The sequence below is a fragment of the Camellia sinensis genome, chromosome 2, assembly GCF_055761805.1.
Source record: "Camellia sinensis isolate YWXY chromosome 2, ASM5576180v1, whole genome shotgun sequence".
In the NCBI taxonomy this organism is placed as follows: Eukaryota; Viridiplantae; Streptophyta; class Magnoliopsida; order Ericales; family Theaceae; genus Camellia; species Camellia sinensis.
In genome coordinates, this window is record NC_138962.1 from 82,018,432 (window position 1) to 82,037,122 (window position 18,691).

General features: G+C 42.9%; 1 protein-coding gene across 7 annotated transcripts; it reads right to left on the reverse strand.

Moving 5' to 3' along the window:
• Nucleotides 1-13,990: 13,990 nt before the first annotated feature.
• LOC114277900 (MLO-like protein 8) lies at nucleotides 13,991-18,620 on the reverse strand. 7 transcript variants are annotated; one of them, XM_082914935.1, is made up of 8 exons: nucleotides 18,145-18,620; nucleotides 17,899-17,954; nucleotides 17,389-17,460; nucleotides 16,566-16,623; nucleotides 16,210-16,454; nucleotides 14,933-15,049; nucleotides 14,664-14,721; nucleotides 13,991-14,218 (listed from the first exon to the last, which is right to left on the reverse strand). In XM_082914935.1, the coding sequence occupies exons 2-8, from the start codon at nucleotides 17,929-17,931 to the stop codon at nucleotides 14,079-14,081; spliced, it is 723 nt and encodes a 240-aa protein (XP_082771061.1). In that variant the 5' UTR covers nucleotides 17,932-17,954; nucleotides 18,145-18,620; the 3' UTR covers nucleotides 13,991-14,078. The 7 variants fall into 7 exon arrangements, with proteins under 7 accessions (XP_082771061.1, XP_082771060.1, XP_082771062.1 ...); XM_082914934.1 differs by having other exon boundaries at nucleotides 17,899-18,007; XM_082914936.1 differs by adding an exon at nucleotides 14,473-14,574 and having other exon boundaries at nucleotides 17,899-18,620.
• Between the last annotated feature and the right edge of the window lie 71 nt (nucleotides 18,621-18,691).

An 18,691-nucleotide genomic window follows, 5' to 3' on the forward strand; every position in this document is an offset into this window, starting at 1 on the left:
CCTTTTTGAGGAGCTGGAGGGGGACCGTCTCGTAGGCGCAGGGCACACATTATAGAGGAGGAGCCCGATGAGGATGAGGAGGAGGAGGCTGCAGATCGTCAGTCAGAGACATCAGCCGACAGAGAGAACGGCTCCGGTCTCGGTTCCGGGAGTGGAGGCGAGGCTGAGGAGGATCCCGAGGGTGACGACTCTGATTCAGATGATGATGATGGCGATGGTGGCGGAGAGTCTATTCCGCAGAAGAGGACGAGGAGGGCCTCTTATTCCTGCTCTTGAGAGCACAGATGCAGCTGTTTCCCTGTTTTATTTATCTTTTTGCTAGTAGTTGTAGCACATTTGTACATTATCGGGCAGTTTTATTTTTGTAAAACTTGTGCCTTAATCTGTAAAATGTTGTAACAAGCGAGGCATGATGAAGTGAAACAGCTTTTGAAAAAAGTGTTGTATTTTAAACTTTTAGCATCATATCGCATCATTTTGCACCATAATGAGATTGAATGGAAACGTGCATTGTGCATTTTGCCCAGTCAGGTAGTGAACCAACGCAACAACTTAACTTTCTAAGACATAACAAAACCTTAGCAAGTTTACAACTCGATAAGCAAAACACAATAGTGTAAACAAGACTCAAACAAAAATTGCTTAAACAGAGAGTAACAACTCAAAAACACGAAACACGACAGCTCGACAAACAACTCGATAAGTAAAACGACAACTCGATAAACAAAACAACAACTCAATAAACAAAACAAAAACTCGATAAACAAAACTTAACAACATAAAGTGTACTTCGGAGGATCTGGGCAATCGGAACGCATCCAAAACAGAGGGAAATAGAGGCCTTCGACACACCTGTTGCAGGGAAATGTTTGAAACTTTCTCTTGGAGGGTAAAACAGGGTTGAAGACACACATTGGAGCATGGCCGGCTACTTTTTGGAGCCGGCCGGCCATATTTATTGCAAGGAGGGGCCACCGGCCAGTTTTTGAAAAAGGAAATGGCCGGCCTGCCAGAAAAGGTGGCCGGCCGACCACTTAGTCCAGCAACCGTCAAATTTTTGACACTTGTCCCCCGAATAGTGTCTTTCCCTCTTTAAAAGCCTTAGCTTCGTGGTTCATTCAATTCACCTTAGTTTTGCACCAAAAATGGAGGCGTTTCTTGTCGAAAATCTCACAGCTTGGATCGCTTCTCTAGATGGTTCGAAAAAGCTGAACTTCTGGGGTTTTGGCTTGAATGCACTGTTCACGCTGAGTCGCACTCTGCTGCACCTTCCTTTCCTCCATGCCGCGGCGAGGTTTTGGAACCCGGTGACGCATGTCTTTAGCTTTGGCGGGCAAGAGGTATGTCCGACTTTTGAAGATTTTCAAGTTTTGATGGAGTCTGAAAGTCATGAAGAGATTTTGCCCCAGTTTCGCTTTGGCCATGCCCAAGCTTTACGGCGAATGTGTGGACTCACCGCACACGACGCTCGGTCTCTGATCTATAATGGGGAACTGGATATCCTCGGTCTGATTTATCGCTTTTCTGACGCTGGTGACCGCAGCAACCATTGTTGGCAAGGTTTCCGACAACACGCCCTTTGCTTGTGCCTGCTGTCTCACTTTCTGCTTTCCCCGGGCTTTGGCAGATCTAGCATCCGTCTGATTGAAGTTGCTCAAGGTTTGAAAGAAGGAAAGAGTTGCATCGCCATGACCTTGGCCGAGACGCTGATGGGCTTGGATGCTTTCCATTGCCGGGAGACGACTAGATTTGCTGGGAGTTCACTGCTGCTGCAGGTAATGTTTCCCACCCAATCTTACATATGTATTTGCTCACATCACTCGGCCCTCAGGCTCGATTTTTCTCACAAAACCCTTGTCTTACTTTTCTCTCATCGTACACCTCTCTATTCTTTATTCTCTCATTTTTCATCCCTCCCTAGGTATGGTTGATGGACAAATTACAGGTTGTGGATTCTTGCCCAGCCTACTCAGCTCAAGGCTATTTCTTTCGACAGCGCCTAGTCGATGCCCCTGATGAAGGGTGGTGGTTTGACTGGATGTGCAATTTGTCTGCAGATCGCATTGCTTGGCGTTGTCCTTGGCTCAACCTTCCGGCAATGAGCTATAGCATGTCCCGGCTGATTGGGATCCAGTTGATTGGTCTGACTCACTGTGTGTTCTACTTTTCGTTCCGGTTCCTGCACCAGTTTGGTCACGATCAGATTTGCCCGCCAGACGAGATTGAGTACCCGGCTGCTTTCCCGGTCCGAGGTGCACAGCTTGCCCGATATGCCACAGCATGGAGGACTAGAGAGCTCCTGGCCCCTGCTCCCACTTTCAATTGCACTTTGTCTGACGAGTGCTTGGATTGGCTCAATGAGGAGGCACAGATTGGGCCTAGCTTGGCATCAGAGGCTTTGACCAACTCTGGGAGGGGGCGCAGGGATACTTGACTTGACTGTGCCCCGGATTTATTGCTTTATTAGTGCTTTCAATTTTTCTTTATGAATGTAATAAAAAGCAACTTCGATTGTATGCAAGAGTAGGAGAACTCTGTTTTGAAATCAATGAAATTGAAGGTTGTGGTACTGAAAATTTTCCGCTTTGGTCCAAAAATGGTCTTGGTTGTAAAGAGATTAATTTGAGCAAAGTCAACTTTTATTAAAACTTTTCAAAACCATTTTCGATATGGATCAGAACGTGGACACGCCTAAGATCTGTCACTGAGATGCACAATCCCGGATCCTAGCAACTGGAAAGTTGCCCCTAGTCTGAATAGTACCGCGGCAACGTGTGGCAACGGAAAGTTGCCCCTAGTCTGAATAGTACCGCGACAGCGTGTGGCAACGGAAAGTTGCCCCTAGTCTGAATAGCACTGCACCGGAGATTGCGAAAAATGCTGATGGATAAAGATGACAGAGATGGTCAAAATGGACAAAGTTGATCGGGGAAAAGTTTATGGCTGAACTTCAGAGTGAAGCTGCCTACGTATCCCAAAGATGGGAATCAAGCCTTACGTAGTTCAGGCTTAGGTTCACTCGGGTATTTTCACTCTCCTTTTACGCTCTAACTTTTGCCAAGGTCGCCTTTTCGGGTTTTCGGCCTAGCGAGCCTCTCAAGGGTAATATTTCTTCAACTTGTCCATATTGATCGGTTGTGAGAACTCCAAGCCATCTAGATCCATCAGAACCACAGCTCCACCTGACCAGATAGCTTTGATGATATAGGGACCAGTCCAATTAGGTCTGAACTTGCCCCTTGGGTCGTGGATGGGAGCTCGGTTGTCCTTGAGCACCAAATCTCCTTCCTTTAGATTCCTGGACTTAACTTTCTTGTTGAAAGCCTGGGCAATTCTGCACTGATAACCTTGAACATGGTACAGTGCTTTCAGTCTCCTCTCATCAAAAAGCATGAGTTCCTCAAATCTGCTCTGCTGCCAATTTGCTTCGGCTATTTGACACTCAGCCAATACTCGCAATGACAGAACCTCAAACTCGATAGGTAGAACGGCCTCCATCCCATAAACCAATGAATACGGAGTCACTCCGGTAGAAGTTCTAATTGAAGTCCTGTAGCCCCACAGAGCAAATGGCAGCTTATCTGGCCCATCCTGGTAGGTTTCCACCATCTTCTGTAGTATGTGTTTGATATTCTTGTTGGCGGCCTCGACCGCTCCGTTGGTTTGCGGCCGGTATGTGGATGACTTATGAAAAGCCACGTTGTATTTCTCCAACAAGTCAATCACTTCCTTCTTGAAGTGGGAACCGTTATCTGAAATGACCTCGTTTGGGACCCCATAGCGACAGATGATGTTATTTCTAATAAACTTTGCAACGTGCGACGCCTTCAATACCGCAAATGATTGGGCCTCGACCCACTTTGTGAAATAATCTATCGCGACCAGGATGAACTCATGCCTATTCGACCCCTTTGGAGTGACAGCTCCGATCACATCAATTCCCCAAACTGAAAATGGCCATGGCGAAGTCATGTTGTATAGCTTCGACGGCGGGATGTTCATGCGGTTTGCATGAATCTGACACTTGTGGCATCGCCAGACAAAACCGATACAATCCTCCTCCATGGTGGACCAGTACTAACCCTGTCTGAGGATCTTCCGTGCTAACATTACTTCGTTCATATGTGCACCGCATTCTCCTCCATGGATGGCCTCCATCAGGTGCTTCGATTCCTCGGCTTCGACACATAACTTATGCATTCCTAGATGACCTCTCTTATACAGCTTACCCCCACAGATGATGAACTGAACGGCCATTCTTCTGATTGCCCTTTTATCCTTGGCATTTACTCCTGGTGGGTATGCTTCCTTCTCCAAGAAGTTCCAAATGTCATAATACCAGGGGTTTTCGTCCTGAACCTCATCTATAGCAGCAATCGACTCGTAGGCTGGCACAAATTTCTGGTCAATGACGACTGGATGCATCCGGATTTCGAACGGGATGTCTATCATGGAAGATAGAATTGCTAAAGAATCTGCGAACCTGTTGTTCTCTCTTGGAAGATGAGCAAAGTTTAGCTTCTCGAACCTAGGAATTAACAAGTCCAAGGTCTGGTGATACATCATCATCTTTTCTTCTTTGACTTTCCAGTCTCCTTTTGCTTGAGACACAACAAGGTTCGAATCCCCGATGACATCCAATCGTCTTGCCCCTAGTTCCAGGGCTGCTTCTAGACCGGCAATACATGCCTCATATTCAGCTTCGTTGTTCGAGACTTTGAACTGGAGTTTGAAGGCTAGTGGGATACGGGAATTGTCGGGTGCTATCAACAACACTTCTATCCCATACCCGTATTGATTTGACGCTCCGTCAAAGTACATCGTCCAATATTCGTCGTCGATGTGCAAAATGGCTTCATCTGGGAATAAGTACTCAACTGCTTCACCTCCTTCTACTGGATGATCGGCTAAGAACTCTGCCACTGCTCTTCCCTTGACTGACTTGCGCGTTACATATTTCAGGTCGAATTCGGAGAGCAATAGCAGCCAACGAGCTAGCCTACCCGTAAGTGCCAGTTTCTCAAAAAGATATTTGATGGGATCGAGTCGTGAAACCAACATTACGGAGTGAGCTAACAGGTAGTGCCGCAGCTTCCTGGTAGCCCATACCAAAGCTAAGCAAGCCTTCTCTAGCGGAGTGTAGCGGGTCTCGTAATCCAACACCTTCTTGCTCAGATAGTAGATGGCCCTCTCCACCTTATCCTCTGATTCCTGTGCGAGCATGCAGCCCATTGTGGTCTCAGTCACTAAGAGGTACAATATCAACGGTTTCCCCGGCTCTGGTGGCGACAACACGGGTGGATTCTGCAAGTATTCTTTGATCTGTTCAAAAGCAGCTTGGCATCGGCCGTCCCATTGGAATTTCTTGCCTTTCTTCAGGAGACCAAAAAGTGGTTCACAAGTCAAGGTTAATTTTGAGATAAACCGTCTTATGAATTGCAATTTACCCAGAAAGCCTCGCACCTCCTTTTCAGTCCTTGGTGGTGGCATTTCTAAGATGGCCTTGATTTTTGAAGGGTCGACCTCGATGCCCCTTTGTGTAATTAGAAATCCCAACATTTTTCCCGTTGTAACACCGAACGTACACTTCTGAGGATTCAGCCGCAACCGGAATTTCCTGATCCTTTGAAAGAACTTTTGCAAGGCGGTGTAGTGGCCCTCTCTTTCTTTGGACTTGACAATCATGTCGTCCACATACACCTCAACCTCTTTGTAGATCATGTCGTGCAACATTGTGGTCGCGGCTCGTTGATAAGTAGCTCCAGCATTCTTTAACCCAAACGGCATTACTCTGTAGCAGTAAGTTCCCCACGGGGTGGTGAAAGCAGTCTTTTCTCTGTCTTCGGGTGCCATTATTATCTGATTGTACCCTGAGAAGCCATCCATAAATGAGAGCAAAGCATGCCCTGCTGTGAAATCCACCAACTCATCGATATGCGGTAAGGGAAAGTCGTCCTTCAGACTGGCTCTGTTTAAATCCCTGAAATCCACGCACACCCGGATCTTGCCATCCTTCTTTGGCACTAGAACGATGTTGGCCAACCAAGTCGAGTATTCGGAAACCAGCAGGAAGCCTGCATCGATTTGCTTGGTGACCTCTTCTTTAATCTTAAGAGCCCAGTCCGGGCGGATCCTTCTGAGTTTCTGTTTGACAGGTCAGGCTTCGGGGTCAAGGGGGATCCGGTGCTGTACAATCTCAGGATCGATCCCAGGCATGTCTTCGCAGGACCACACGAAAACATCTTTGAAATCTTTTAATAAAGCGACTAAGCGCTCGCGTTCCTCCGAAGACAACGTCCCGATCTGGACCAGCCGCGGGTCCTCCTCAGTACCAATATTCACGGTAATGATTTCATCAGTTAAGGGTTTGACAAATCTCTCCTGCTCCTGCTCAATTAAACGTTGCAAAACCGGAGGAATTTCTTCCTCGTCGTTTTCATCAAAATTTTGAAAGTCTGAGTTTATGCAATAAATTAAGGGCACAGAAAAGTACTCAGAAACCGCAGTCACTTGATTCTCATTAAGCTCATCCAAATCGTCCGAATTCTCGGTTACAACAGACTCAAATGAGAAAGAAAAAGACGACCTGGACATAACTGTGGCATCTGGGTTATCATCCCCAGGATTACCAGACTCAGACTCAGTCGAGCTGGAACTTGATTCCGACTCACTGGACTCGGTGGAATCAGATTCCGGCTCACTACCTGACCCGGTGCTGTTGGACAAAAATCCTTCCTCGTACTGCCAAGTGAGAGAGGGTGCGATAGATGCATCCAAAATAGTTGCTGGTAGGCCCGCAACCGTTTCATCCCCGATCACGCATACCGAGAAGTTATCCCTCAAGAACTTATGGTCGATCGGAGGATCTGAGAGTAGACTTGCCATCGCTACCCCCATTTCAAGTTCGGTGTCCTCAGATTGCACTTTCTTACTTTGTTCAACTTCAGCTGATGGGTCTGTCTGCTCCTCGGCAACGTCATCCCCGGGTAGTTGCAGGTCGAAGAAGATCTCGAAACCTGGCACGCGCTTCTTCTCCGCGTTTAGCCACGGCTCTGGGAAGCCGCAAAATGGAAAGTCCTTCCCCTCCCGGACGAAGCGTCCGTTCAGGGTACCTCGAATGGGCCTACGCATCAATTCGAAAGGCTTCCCAGCCTGCTTTGCTCTGGCTCTTCCGGCCATTTCCTTTCCCTTCCTCACCCAGTCCTCTTTGGTGGACAGATAACCCAGACCAAAGGTATGAGGGTTGTGTGGCACTCCGGCTAATGCTGAGACGCCCTTCCGGCCACTTCTTCCCAATCCCATCCCGGGGATGTGTTGCAATTTGTTCATGAGGTAGACAGATTGAGCACTGACGTACACCCCCTCATTCACAGCCATAATATTCTGCACCACTCGAGCCTCAGCGAAAGTGAACCCTGATAAGAATACATCCTCAGTGCCGTGCTCGATTTCTAAGACTGGTGTGGACACTTCCGGCGGCGGATGGATTGATGAATTCCCAAAAACAATAGCTACCCCTTTCCCGTGAGGGTACTTCAACATCTGATGTAAAGTGGAGGAGACTGCCTTGACCTGGTGCAACCACGGTCGCCCCAAAAATAGGTTAAAGGTTGCGGGAACGTCCAAGACATGGAATTCAATGTTGTGTTGTCCTGGACCAACCTGAGTCTAAATTTTGACAGTCTCCATCACTTCCCTGCTAGTGTTATCATAGGCTCTGATCACCTGAGTAGTCGGCACGAAGTCCGCGGGTTTCAACCCGATTGCATATGCTGTTCTGGCTGGGCAAACATTGATGGCGAACCCGGTATCAACAAGTACCACCGGTATCCACTTGTCTCTACATTCCACGGAAACGTAGAGGGATTTATTGTGATTTGTGCACTCAGGCGGTAGTTCTTTGTCTGAAAAGGTCAATGTCGGGGAACCTCCTCCCGGAAAAACCAGCCCAACCAGCTGTTCTGGTGTAGTATCTATAGAGAGTTTGGCCCTGTCCATGGCAAATAAGTAAACCTATCTGTGCACCCGCGACGCCATAAGCAGTCCCCAGATAGAGATGTCTGCTTGTATCTTCTTTAGCTATTTCAGTACATCTTCCTCTTCGATCTGCTTCTCTTTTTGCCTCTCGGGTTCGTTGTCTTTCCCAGATGTCTCGGGTTGGTCTAGGTGTGGGGGCTTGAAGTACTGCCCACTTCTTGTCATGTGATCAACCTCATCGAGGTACCAGGTGTCGTCCGGTTGATTGCTTCCCCAGTCTTCGTCTGTGTGGGCAAGACATAAGTCATCGTCTTCCCACCACATTCCGTTGGCATTCAAAAGGCACCTGTCTGGCTCGGGCATGTTTGTACTCACAGCACTTTCAGCCTGCATGCTCACAGCATCCTCTGTTCTTGTGCCCATAGCACTTTCGATCCCCTCATGAATTTTGGCTTTCCTGGTTCTCTCAGAACCCTGTTGTTCTACCTGCGTCAGTGCAGTTTGTTGCTCAACTTCCCCTGCATTCACAATGCTTCTGTCCTGAGCGAAATTCTTTGTACCGGCGCTCTCCGGCAATGTAACCTGACTTCCGACCCTTCTGGCCACAGTTGATACTCTCGCCCCTGCCGGGCCCTGTTCTGGTTGGGATTCTTTCACTACATCTGGCTGATCATCCAGCTATCCAGAGGCCTCTGCCGATTCCTCATAATCAAACCAGTTGACTGCTGCGCCCCCTGATTCTTGGTCATCGAAAAACTGTAGGTTGGCAAAGTCCTCCTCCATAGCCGTCAAATCATTTGCCCCTTGCTCAAATCCACCCCCCTGGATCACACACAACTCCTCCTTCTCTGGCAATTCTAAGCCCAGCCCAATCCGGCCTGTTGACAAGATGTACTCACTCGGATCATAGACTTTCCCAGCAAAACTTTGTTCAATCCCAGACTCAACAATTCCATCCTTTTCTGAAGTCTGCCTTACCCCATCTTCGATGGTCACCACCGTCGGCTCTGGTTGGGTTGTGGAGATGTCCAACATGCACAAAGAGTCAGTGCAGTCGGGAAGGAGCACCTCCGGCTTAGGTAGATGGGTAGGAGTAATATAGATGCTAGGATCGTAAGACACGACCCCGGTCTGGATAAGATTGACTCTTTTGGGAGGTGGAGTTTGGTTGTGTGTAGGGAGTGGATTGGTTGTGACGTTAGGTTTCTCCGGGGGTAGAATCACATTTTTGTCAACGAGGTCTTGAATCTCGTGACGCAGCCTGAAACATTGGTCGGTATTATGTCCGTGTTGTTGGTGATATGCACAGTACTTGGCTGGGTTATGAAAGGGTGGAAGTGGATTTGGTAATGGCCTCGGCTCTAGGGGTTTCAGATGCCCCTTTCTGATTAAGACCCCCAGAGCCTTGGACAAAGGCATGTACAGTGGGGTGAAGGTTCTTTGGCCTCTGGGCTGGTGTTTAGTGGTTTGGGTATTACTTCCGGATGCACCGGAGAAGGGTGTGGCTGCCATGGGTCTCGGAAAAGGAGGGGGAATAGTGGTGACCATGCTCACCTTTGAAGCTATTGCAGTTGCAGCGCAGCTCGGGCCTGTATTGTTGTTACGGTTGAAAGTCCTCCTCGGTTGTTCCCTATCCTGGTCAATCAGACCTTGCTTCATTGCATCCTCAATTTGTACCCCCATCTCGTGTAAATCTGAGAAGGTGGGAAAGGGGAGTACAATCATCTTCTGCATCAATTTCGGTTGGAGATTGCGCACAATCATCCTGATTTGGTCTTTATCGGTGTGCCTTAAAGTCATCATCGATGCCTTCGCCCTCCATCGAGTTACAAAATCTGAGAAAGTCTCTTTGGGTTCCTGCCTCGTCGTTTCGAGATCACGAGTTGTAATCTCAATCTGGGTATTGTACGAGTACTGCGCGACAAAGGCCTCAGCCATTTCATCCCAGCTTCTTTTTACCTCATCCTCTAACTTTGCGTACCAGATGGCGGCCACACCCGACAGGGTTCGGCCAAACAGCGAAAGCTTTTGTGGTCAGGTTAGGCCCATTGACCGCAGGATGTCTGAGAATAGCCGAAGATGGACCATGGGGTCCCCGGACCCGTCGAAGAGGTCAATTTGCGGCATCTTGAACCTATCGGGCAATGTCACGGCCACGTCGGTATATCCATCCTCGATATCCAGAATAGCCTTTACTCCTTGTGATTTCTTGAAGAGCTTCTCAAGCTTGCTCAGTTTCAGAGCGGTATGGTCTATTTCGAACTCGAAGGGAAAGTCCGGGTGGTTGGGTGTATGGGTCTTGGACAGTTGAGGCGGAAGCGGGGCCGGAGCTGGCCCCGTTGGAAGGTTCATGTCCTCTTGCATGTTCTGGACATTTGGCACGGTGTTCTGGGTGTTTGGCAGAGCATTCTAGACATTAGGTGCCTGCTCGGGTAATGGACCCCTGGCGAAGGAGGAACTTGATGTGAAGCGGATGCCGCATTCTGCTGTTGCGGTCTAGTGATTAGCTCGGCCTGCTGGGCCATGATCGCGGCCTGCTGTTTGGAGAACTCCGCTTGACGGGCGGCATCCTCCTGCATTTGTCTCATGCTCTCCTGCATTTGGCGCATCAGGGCTTCCATCCCTGAGGTATTTTGCTGATCCATCCGACTAACTGGTATGTCTATTTCTATAGCAACAATCGAGACCTTAGTCCTATTGCCCTCTGATGGAGTAACCCACTGTTCTGGCAACCTCTGTTCTGACACACTGCGCTTTCTTGGCCTTCTTCTGACAACGGGAGGTAGAGAATGGAACACTGGCTGTCCGTCAATTAGATCCTCAGATCGATTGAGTCGACGACCTCGTGTCCAAAGTGCTTGGGGAATATCTACTGGGTTGGAAGCAATTGTGCTAGAACTGCCCTAGTAAAAAGATAAATAAAGCAATAAGGAAATAAATAAACAGACAAACGGACAGCATAACAGCTTAAAGTAAATGCATGACACACAGCCGAGCATAACAACACACAGTCGATAAGCTGAATACATACTGTCCTCAATCACTGATTATTATCCCTGAATCACTGTTCCCAAAAACTGAATCTCTGATACCCGCAGATAACTGATTCTCAATCACTGATTGTTGCCCGCAGGCCTGATGCCCAAACTCGTACACTGATACATGCATTCCCTGTAGAGACGCACTCCAAAGCACATAACAGATAAGTGAGAGCCAAAACACCCCTATGTTGGGGTAGGGTTTCCCTGTCCTATTTTGTCAGGAGCTAGGGTTTCACTACGCACGCAGCGGTTTCAAACAACCTACAATCGGGTAAACAACCTGTCCTAGTTTGGAATGGTCACTATGGATTCCGAATATACACTAGGTCGAATAGTCAAAAGGGTGCCCCGGTAAAACCGGGGTTTGTGTTCCCATACTGGCAGAGCCCACAACCAGTCAGCCTTATGGTCATGCCTTGACAAGACAAGCCTCCGGCAAACCGTTCAGGAATAGCAGATGGCAAACACGGTGTCCTAGGCGCACCAATGCAAATGCAATGCAAAGAAACACACAAGTGTAGTCAAAAACAGATATCACGAGTTCGAGTCAAGTTCTCTAAATTCCCAGCAGAGTCGCCAGAAACTGTAAACGTTCCCGAACGTCCCGGGGAGGAACGAGTCCCCCGTTCCGTTCGATATTGGGCTCACTACAGTTCAGGACTCTTAAATTGTCACGGTTCTAAATCTGAACCAAAGAGTCCAAATCCGGCAAATCGTTTTGAGAAAAACAAATTTTTAGAAAAGAAGTGCCAAACATGGACTGCTTTGCCAGATACAGAGTCGCCACCTAAATATTTTATTTTGGGAAATTTAGGAAACCCTGACTCGTTGCCTAAGGTTACGTGTCCGTCATCACCAAAGTTGCCTCGGCTCGGGAACTTGGGTACGATTGGGGAAGGTCACTTCGTGAGCACCCCCGCTCGCCCGATCAAAGATCGGTCTCTACTAACCATGATATCTATTTTTGAAAACATTATGTGTTCTTATTCTGGTTATTAGCCTAGATTATTATGTGATGCGCACAGCATACAAGTATAGACTGGATCGCCTGAATTGGAACAAAACATTTCATGTTTGCTTGTTTGAAAATGGTTTGATGGTGCTACTCGCAAGTAGGCTAAGACGTGGATTTGCCACCCTCGGGTGGGCTTAGAAAAACATGATTTTGCCACTATCTAGTGGGCTTAAAACACACATTTGATGAATTGTTCCAATTCAAATAACCCAACCTTCACCCACAGGCATTCAGGCAGTTATATCACATAAGCAATTAGCCTCATGGTAAGCATGCTATCATGGCAGTCACTCACACACATGCAAGGATGCTAAAGCATAAAACTTACCGAGTACTCCAAGCCAAAACAGAAGCTAGGTTAGAAATCCATGCATGATCCTAACTATACAGAAATGCCTAATGCAACACATGCAAAATGCAACTATAGCAGGCTCGGCTATTCTAAACATGGCATATGAAATGCTACAGCTAACATGTATTCAACTTGAAATTGAAAATACAATGCAGTTAGTATGATGCGCCGAGCCCGGTGCATGCAAAACAGATGAATGAATGCAAACATGCTATCATACTGTATGCTAATTAAAATATGCCCTAATCTAACCATCATAAGCTGGTAAATAAAAAGGAGAAAGACGTGGGGTTGGAAGACATACATCACACACACGCACACTTATTATAATTATGCCCTCGCACAGAGGGTCCGAATAAATATACAGTCCCAAATAAATAATTACAGTCCTGAATAAATACAAAAATCACTACAACAAATTTGGGATTTAAAGACGAAACAAATTTGTCCCAAAATGTATATATTTCGTCACCCAAAGTAATTACGACGAACATTTTTCGTCACCCGTTTTGTCGCCAAAGGGTCGTCGCTAAAGGGTCTTAGAGACGAAAAAAAAATTCGTCATTGAAAATGATAAATTTATGACGAATTTTTTTGTCTCCAATACACTTTGTTGGAAACATACTTGTAAGTAATTAGCGACAAAATATTTTGTCATTAAAGGAGAAATTAGAGACAAAAGTATTTCGTCATAAATATAAGAAATAGAGACGAAATAACTTTGTCACGTTTAATATAAATGAAGACGAAAATTTTTTGTCAAAGAAGCTACCAATAGAGACAAAAACAAATTCATCATTAAAAATGAAAAATTTGTGACGAATGTTTTTGTCTCCAATACACTCTGTTGGAAACATACTTGTAAGTAATTAGCGACAAAATATTTTGTCATTAAAGGAATAAATTAGAGACAAAAATATTGTCATAAATATAAAAAATAGAGATGAAATAATTTTGTCACGTTTAATATAAACGAAGACAAAAAAAAAAATTGTCAAAGAAGCTACCAATAGAGACAAAAACAAATTCATCATTAAAAATAATAAATTTGTGGCGAATTTTTTTGTCTCCAATACATTCTGTTAGGAACATACTTGGAAATAATTAGCGACAAAATATTTTTTCATTTAAAGAGAAATTAGAGACAAAAGCATTTTGTCATAAAAATAAGAAATGAAGACAAAATAATTTTGTCACGTTTAATATAAACGAAGACAAAAAAATTTTGTCAAAGAAACTACCAATAGAGACAAAAATAAATTCATCATTAAAAATAATGAAATAATGTCAAAAAAAATTCGTCACACATTGAGGGTAATAGTGACAATGTGACAATATTTTTTGTTATGACAAATTCATTTAGCGACGAAATAAAGAATTCATGACAAAATTAATCCTCCACCTAAGCTAAATAAGAGAAAAAAACCTTCTTTAAGGATGAAAAATTTTGTCAATAATTCCATAATATTTTTTTCCACATTATATACCTATTTTATCAAAATCTAAATTTTAATTCAACAAATATGACTCTATTCATGTTGAAACCTGTTGAATATAACAATTCCATCACAACTTAACCTAACATGTTATCAACACATTTACGAATTAACAAAATAAAAATATCCATTCATCATTACAAATAATTTCATCCTAATACAATAAAATAGTGAAATATCCACAAAATATCCAAAAGTTATAACTTGTTCAATTCCACCAAAAATCCAACAATAACTAGTGCAACTCCAAAAAGTATGTGTATCCTTATCAAACAAAAATGAACATTCAAACAAATTACATCATTGTTGCGCGTCAAAAATGCCACTCTAATCCAATCTGCAAAAAAATAAATTAAAAATTTTAGTAATTAATCAATTATACAAAAGATTAAAAACATTAGTAACTCATCAATTTACAATTAGATCAATTATACAATTTATCCCTGTAACAAACATTTTTTGAGATTATGAGAACAAAAAATTAATTTTAAGGCTAATTCACAAATGGTGCATCCCATTAATGTGTCGTAAGTTCATACAATTTATATTGGTCCCTCCCAAGGTGCATCCCATTAATGTGTAATAGCTTACCGCTCAGGTGCTAAAGCTGAGTTATCATCACCACTGGAGAAAGGAAGAAGATCAATGAGTGTGGATGGGGGTTGACAGACAGAGAGTTCAGCAATGAAGATACTAGGAGAATATGGAAAATTCAATGGGGGATTCGAGTAAAAAATAATTTGGAAGATAAATAAAACAAATTGTATTGTTTGATGATTTACCATTGAATTCATCATTGGTTTCAGTTTCAAACTGTTCCCATTCCTTCCACCCACGTATCTGCATGTAAGAAAACCTTGGAATAAAGTATAAAGTATAGATCACACCGTGCACAAATTGAATATCAAGATAGAAGGCTGTGAAAATGGGCTAAAAATATAATATAATCTGTCCCAAGGTAACTCTTAAGCCCCTCGGCAAATCCATATAATGAAAGAACTTTCAAGTAATAAAACAGAAAAACTAAAAGCAATCAATTATATACACGCACCTTCAATCTCCCAAGTGTCATTGTTATGGCACTGTATATAACATGAAAGACGGCCAAAAAGAACATGAAGATGTGCAACTGATGTAACCCATGGATAGATATAAGTGGCACGTACCCCTATTGATAGGAATTGTATTAGTATTTCTTGAATAAGTATTCGTCGTGCTTCAAATCAAATAGGGAGCACAGTTAGTCAGCAGAGTATAGAAATCAACTATGTCAATTGAAGGCTTCACATATAATTTGAGAATATGATTCAGAAGAATGACCAAAAGCATGAATTCTGAAAATTAAACAAAATCAAGCAAACAAACAAAACAAATTCGTTTTTAAATAATAATAAAAAAATGCCTGAGAAATGAAAACCTTGATGGACTCAAGCATATTATCAACATATCAGGCATGCAACAAAAATCATTTCTGGATTTGGAGGTATTACTACCACAAACAGCACCAATACGACTATATGCAAACAAACACCTTAATAAAAAAAATTCGAGTCATGATTCGTGAATTTAAGCTAGAATCAGCAGATCTGTGAATTCATCCTATGTTCATTAAGCTGATTCAAGCTAAAAATTGATTGTTTGAAAACTCATCTGAACTATCCATAGTCTGTGAATGGGATTTATAGATGATTTTCCTACAGAAAATGGTAGTGTTGAGATGTTCTGCAAGGGTCTCTCCCTCCCCAATTGAGTAAAGGGGAACAAATTTGGCTGAGGATGTGGGAGATGAAGGAAAGAGGAGAAAAGAAAATGGAACATACAATGGTAGATCTGCAATTAAACCCTCTTTATTTGGCTGAGGATGTGGGAGACGAAGGAAAGAGGAGAAAAGAAAATGGAATATACAACCGTGGATCTACAATTAAACCCTCTTTATGTTGCGGAGCAAACCACACACACAAACAATAGCAAAATAAACAATCACAAACAAAGAAACACGACACAGATATTCACGTGGTTCAATAAGATTGCCTACGTCCACAGCTCACAGCAGTTCCACTATAATGAAATAAGAAAAAGGTACAACATGGATGCTGTGAAGGCAGCAATATATATTTCAGGCTTTACATCAAGAAAGTACCGGAATACCCTTCGTACAATTTGCTTGGATTCGTGTCCACTTTAATTCCCCATTTTTATGAAATGAGAGCATGGCTAGCTCAGCTTTTTCCTATGCATAAGTTATAACTAAACATATAAACCTTTCATTGCACCAAAACAAGCAGAACAAAATTTAGATTTAAATCATCTACAGAACAAGACACTTACTTTCTTGCACCCTTTAGCAGGTTCACCACCAGCTAAAATTCTATGGTCATTCCATAGAAGCCTCCTATGGTGGTCTGGCTCCTCCTTAGGGGCAGGTTCATGCTCTGGTTCAAGATGGTGGCCACCATGATGTTTTATGGGACACGGCAACATTGTATCTGCAAGCTTCGTGGGTATACAGACGTTGGCAATGTAGATTTGCCCAAATGTCAGGAGTAGGGAAATGAATCCTAGAACCATAAGCTCTGCAAAATTTAATCAAAAATGCAAAATTTAATCAAAAACAAAAAACAAGGGTTGCTAAGAACTGGAGAAACATTTGAAAATTTCAATTGCATAAGTGTTTTTGTACTTACCGCCTTTAATCTTCTCGAGAGCTTCCAGCATAGGTTCCTTTCGTCTTTTCCTAAACCACTGAAACAAAACAGTGTTTCTTATAACAATAAGACCCAGGAAGAAACTAAAGGCAGCGATGAAACAGAAAATAAATAAATAATCCACCAAAACAAAATTTGTTTTTATAGTTTTGGTTTCTTATGGATATCATTTTCAAGAGAAGAAACAGTAAAATAGGTAAAAGAGAAGGCAAACAGAATGAAAACAATTTTTACCCAAGTCCTTGATAATCTATTAAATAAAAAGAAAAAAAATACAAGTTTTTTATTTTTTATTTTATTGTTTTCATTGTTTCTTATGGATATCATTTTGGAAAGAAGAAACAGTAAAATAGGGAAAAGAGAAAGCAAACGGAACGAAAGCAGTTTTTACCCAAGTCTTAGGTTTGTAATCTATAAAGAAAATTTTTAAAATTTAAAAATTAAAAAAAGAATAATTCAAACAAATAAAAAATAACAAAAAATGGTATTGTCAAGAAATGCCTTCTGCTACTTTCTTTCTTTCTGCACCCCTTATTTCTTGTTTTGTTTTTGTTTAGGTTCAATTTCAACAGCCCCAAAACAGAAAAAAGACAACCAGAACCCCACAAACTTATCTAACCAAAATAATTGTGATGCATCCAACATAAATATTTATATATATATATATATTGACTCCTGAGATTGAAGATTGTAATTTTGGGTGATTAATTTAACTGTTGTCATCCTCAAAAGGGCATATATTATTGAAAAAATTACAAAAGAAAAATACAGAGAATAAGTTAAGATTGTTTAAACTGTTGACCTCTGCTTCAAGAAGCTGTACTTTGGATTTAGAAAATGGGACACTCTGAATATCCTGTAAAGGATAATGAACCTGTAGTTCATTTATGTCAATAAGATTTAAATCAACTAATTATAAGTCAAAAATAAAGTAACAGTTTACAGAAATAAATAAATAAATAATACATCTGAGATATAAATAAATAAATAAATAAGTCAAAAATCCTTCTGATCTCCATAGCAAATTAGAACAAACCCATCAAACTTTTCAGTGTTTTAATCAGAAAAAAAAGGGTAGCAAATTAGAACAAACCCATCAAACTTTTCAATGTTTTAATCAGAAAAAAATCAAAAAAAATGCAAAATTTACAGTTCCTTTTGGGAAAAACACAACAGATTTGTTCTTTTGAAGAAGCTTTCTATCAAAACCACCTTCATATTTCTAGTATTATTTTATATCATTCTTTCTTATGAACTAAACAGAAAATCATATACATATATAGAAGAGTAAGAGCATATATGTATATGTTACCAAGTGAAGTTCCATCAAAGCCATAGAGCTCATTCATTATCGTCGACTTCCCTACCCTGGGCAGTCCGATCACCCCAATCACCGTGAAATCAGTATTATCCGTCAGAAACTATAATCAATCTCAAATTTCTCAGATTTTTACAGAAATATAAAACCCTAGAATTGGAAAGAGAACTATTAGTCTATGAAGTAACCTAGCCAGTCTCTATACATTCAGATGAGTTGAGAGAGAGAGAGAGAGATTACGAGAAGGATGTGATCGGTGTAGAAGTCCCAGGAATCAAAAATTAGGTTGAGAGAAGCGACGGAGGGGAGACGAGAGAGGATGGAGACGGAATCTTCATCGGTGAAGGCTCCATGGAACCCAAGAATTGGTGGCCGCTCTTCTCCAGCGTTGCCACGATCTCCGCCAGTCGAGGTGGATCGAAGCACCCTACGCTTCCGAGGCAGACGAACACCACCGTCTCACCCTACTCTTCCCCATTCAGGCATCGCCGATGAGGTTAGGGCAGTGAGACACAGTGATGAGGCTTTGGAGAGTGGTAGAGGAGCTCAAGGTTAGGGTTTCCATGAAGGCTCAGGTTGAGATGAAAATCTGTGAGACTGAGACAATGATCTGCGAGGCTGAGACGGTTTGGAGAGAGAGAGAGAGAGAGTGTGTGTGACATACAAGTGTTTAGAAAGAGAGCTACGCCCAATTCGAAGAGTGTTTCATTCGAAGATTGTTTCATTTTACCATTTGGCGCCAAAGTATTTCATTTTGGCGCCTATATTTATTTTGGGTGATTATTGG

Excerpts from the sequence above, each read along its gene's own strand:
- LOC114277900 (XM_082914935.1), bottom strand. The coding sequence starts at position 17,931 with ATGAGCTCTATGGCTTTGATGGAACTTCACTTG. Across the intron at positions 16,624-17,388 it reads TACAGCTTCTTGAAGCAGAG|TGGTTTAGGAAAAGACGAAA; the intron begins GTCAACAGTTTA and ends GTTTTGTTTCAG. Across the intron at positions 15,050-16,209 it reads CTGCTAAAGGGTGCAAGAAA|GGGTACGTGCCACTTATATC; the intron begins GTAAGTGTCTTG and ends TCCTATCAATAG.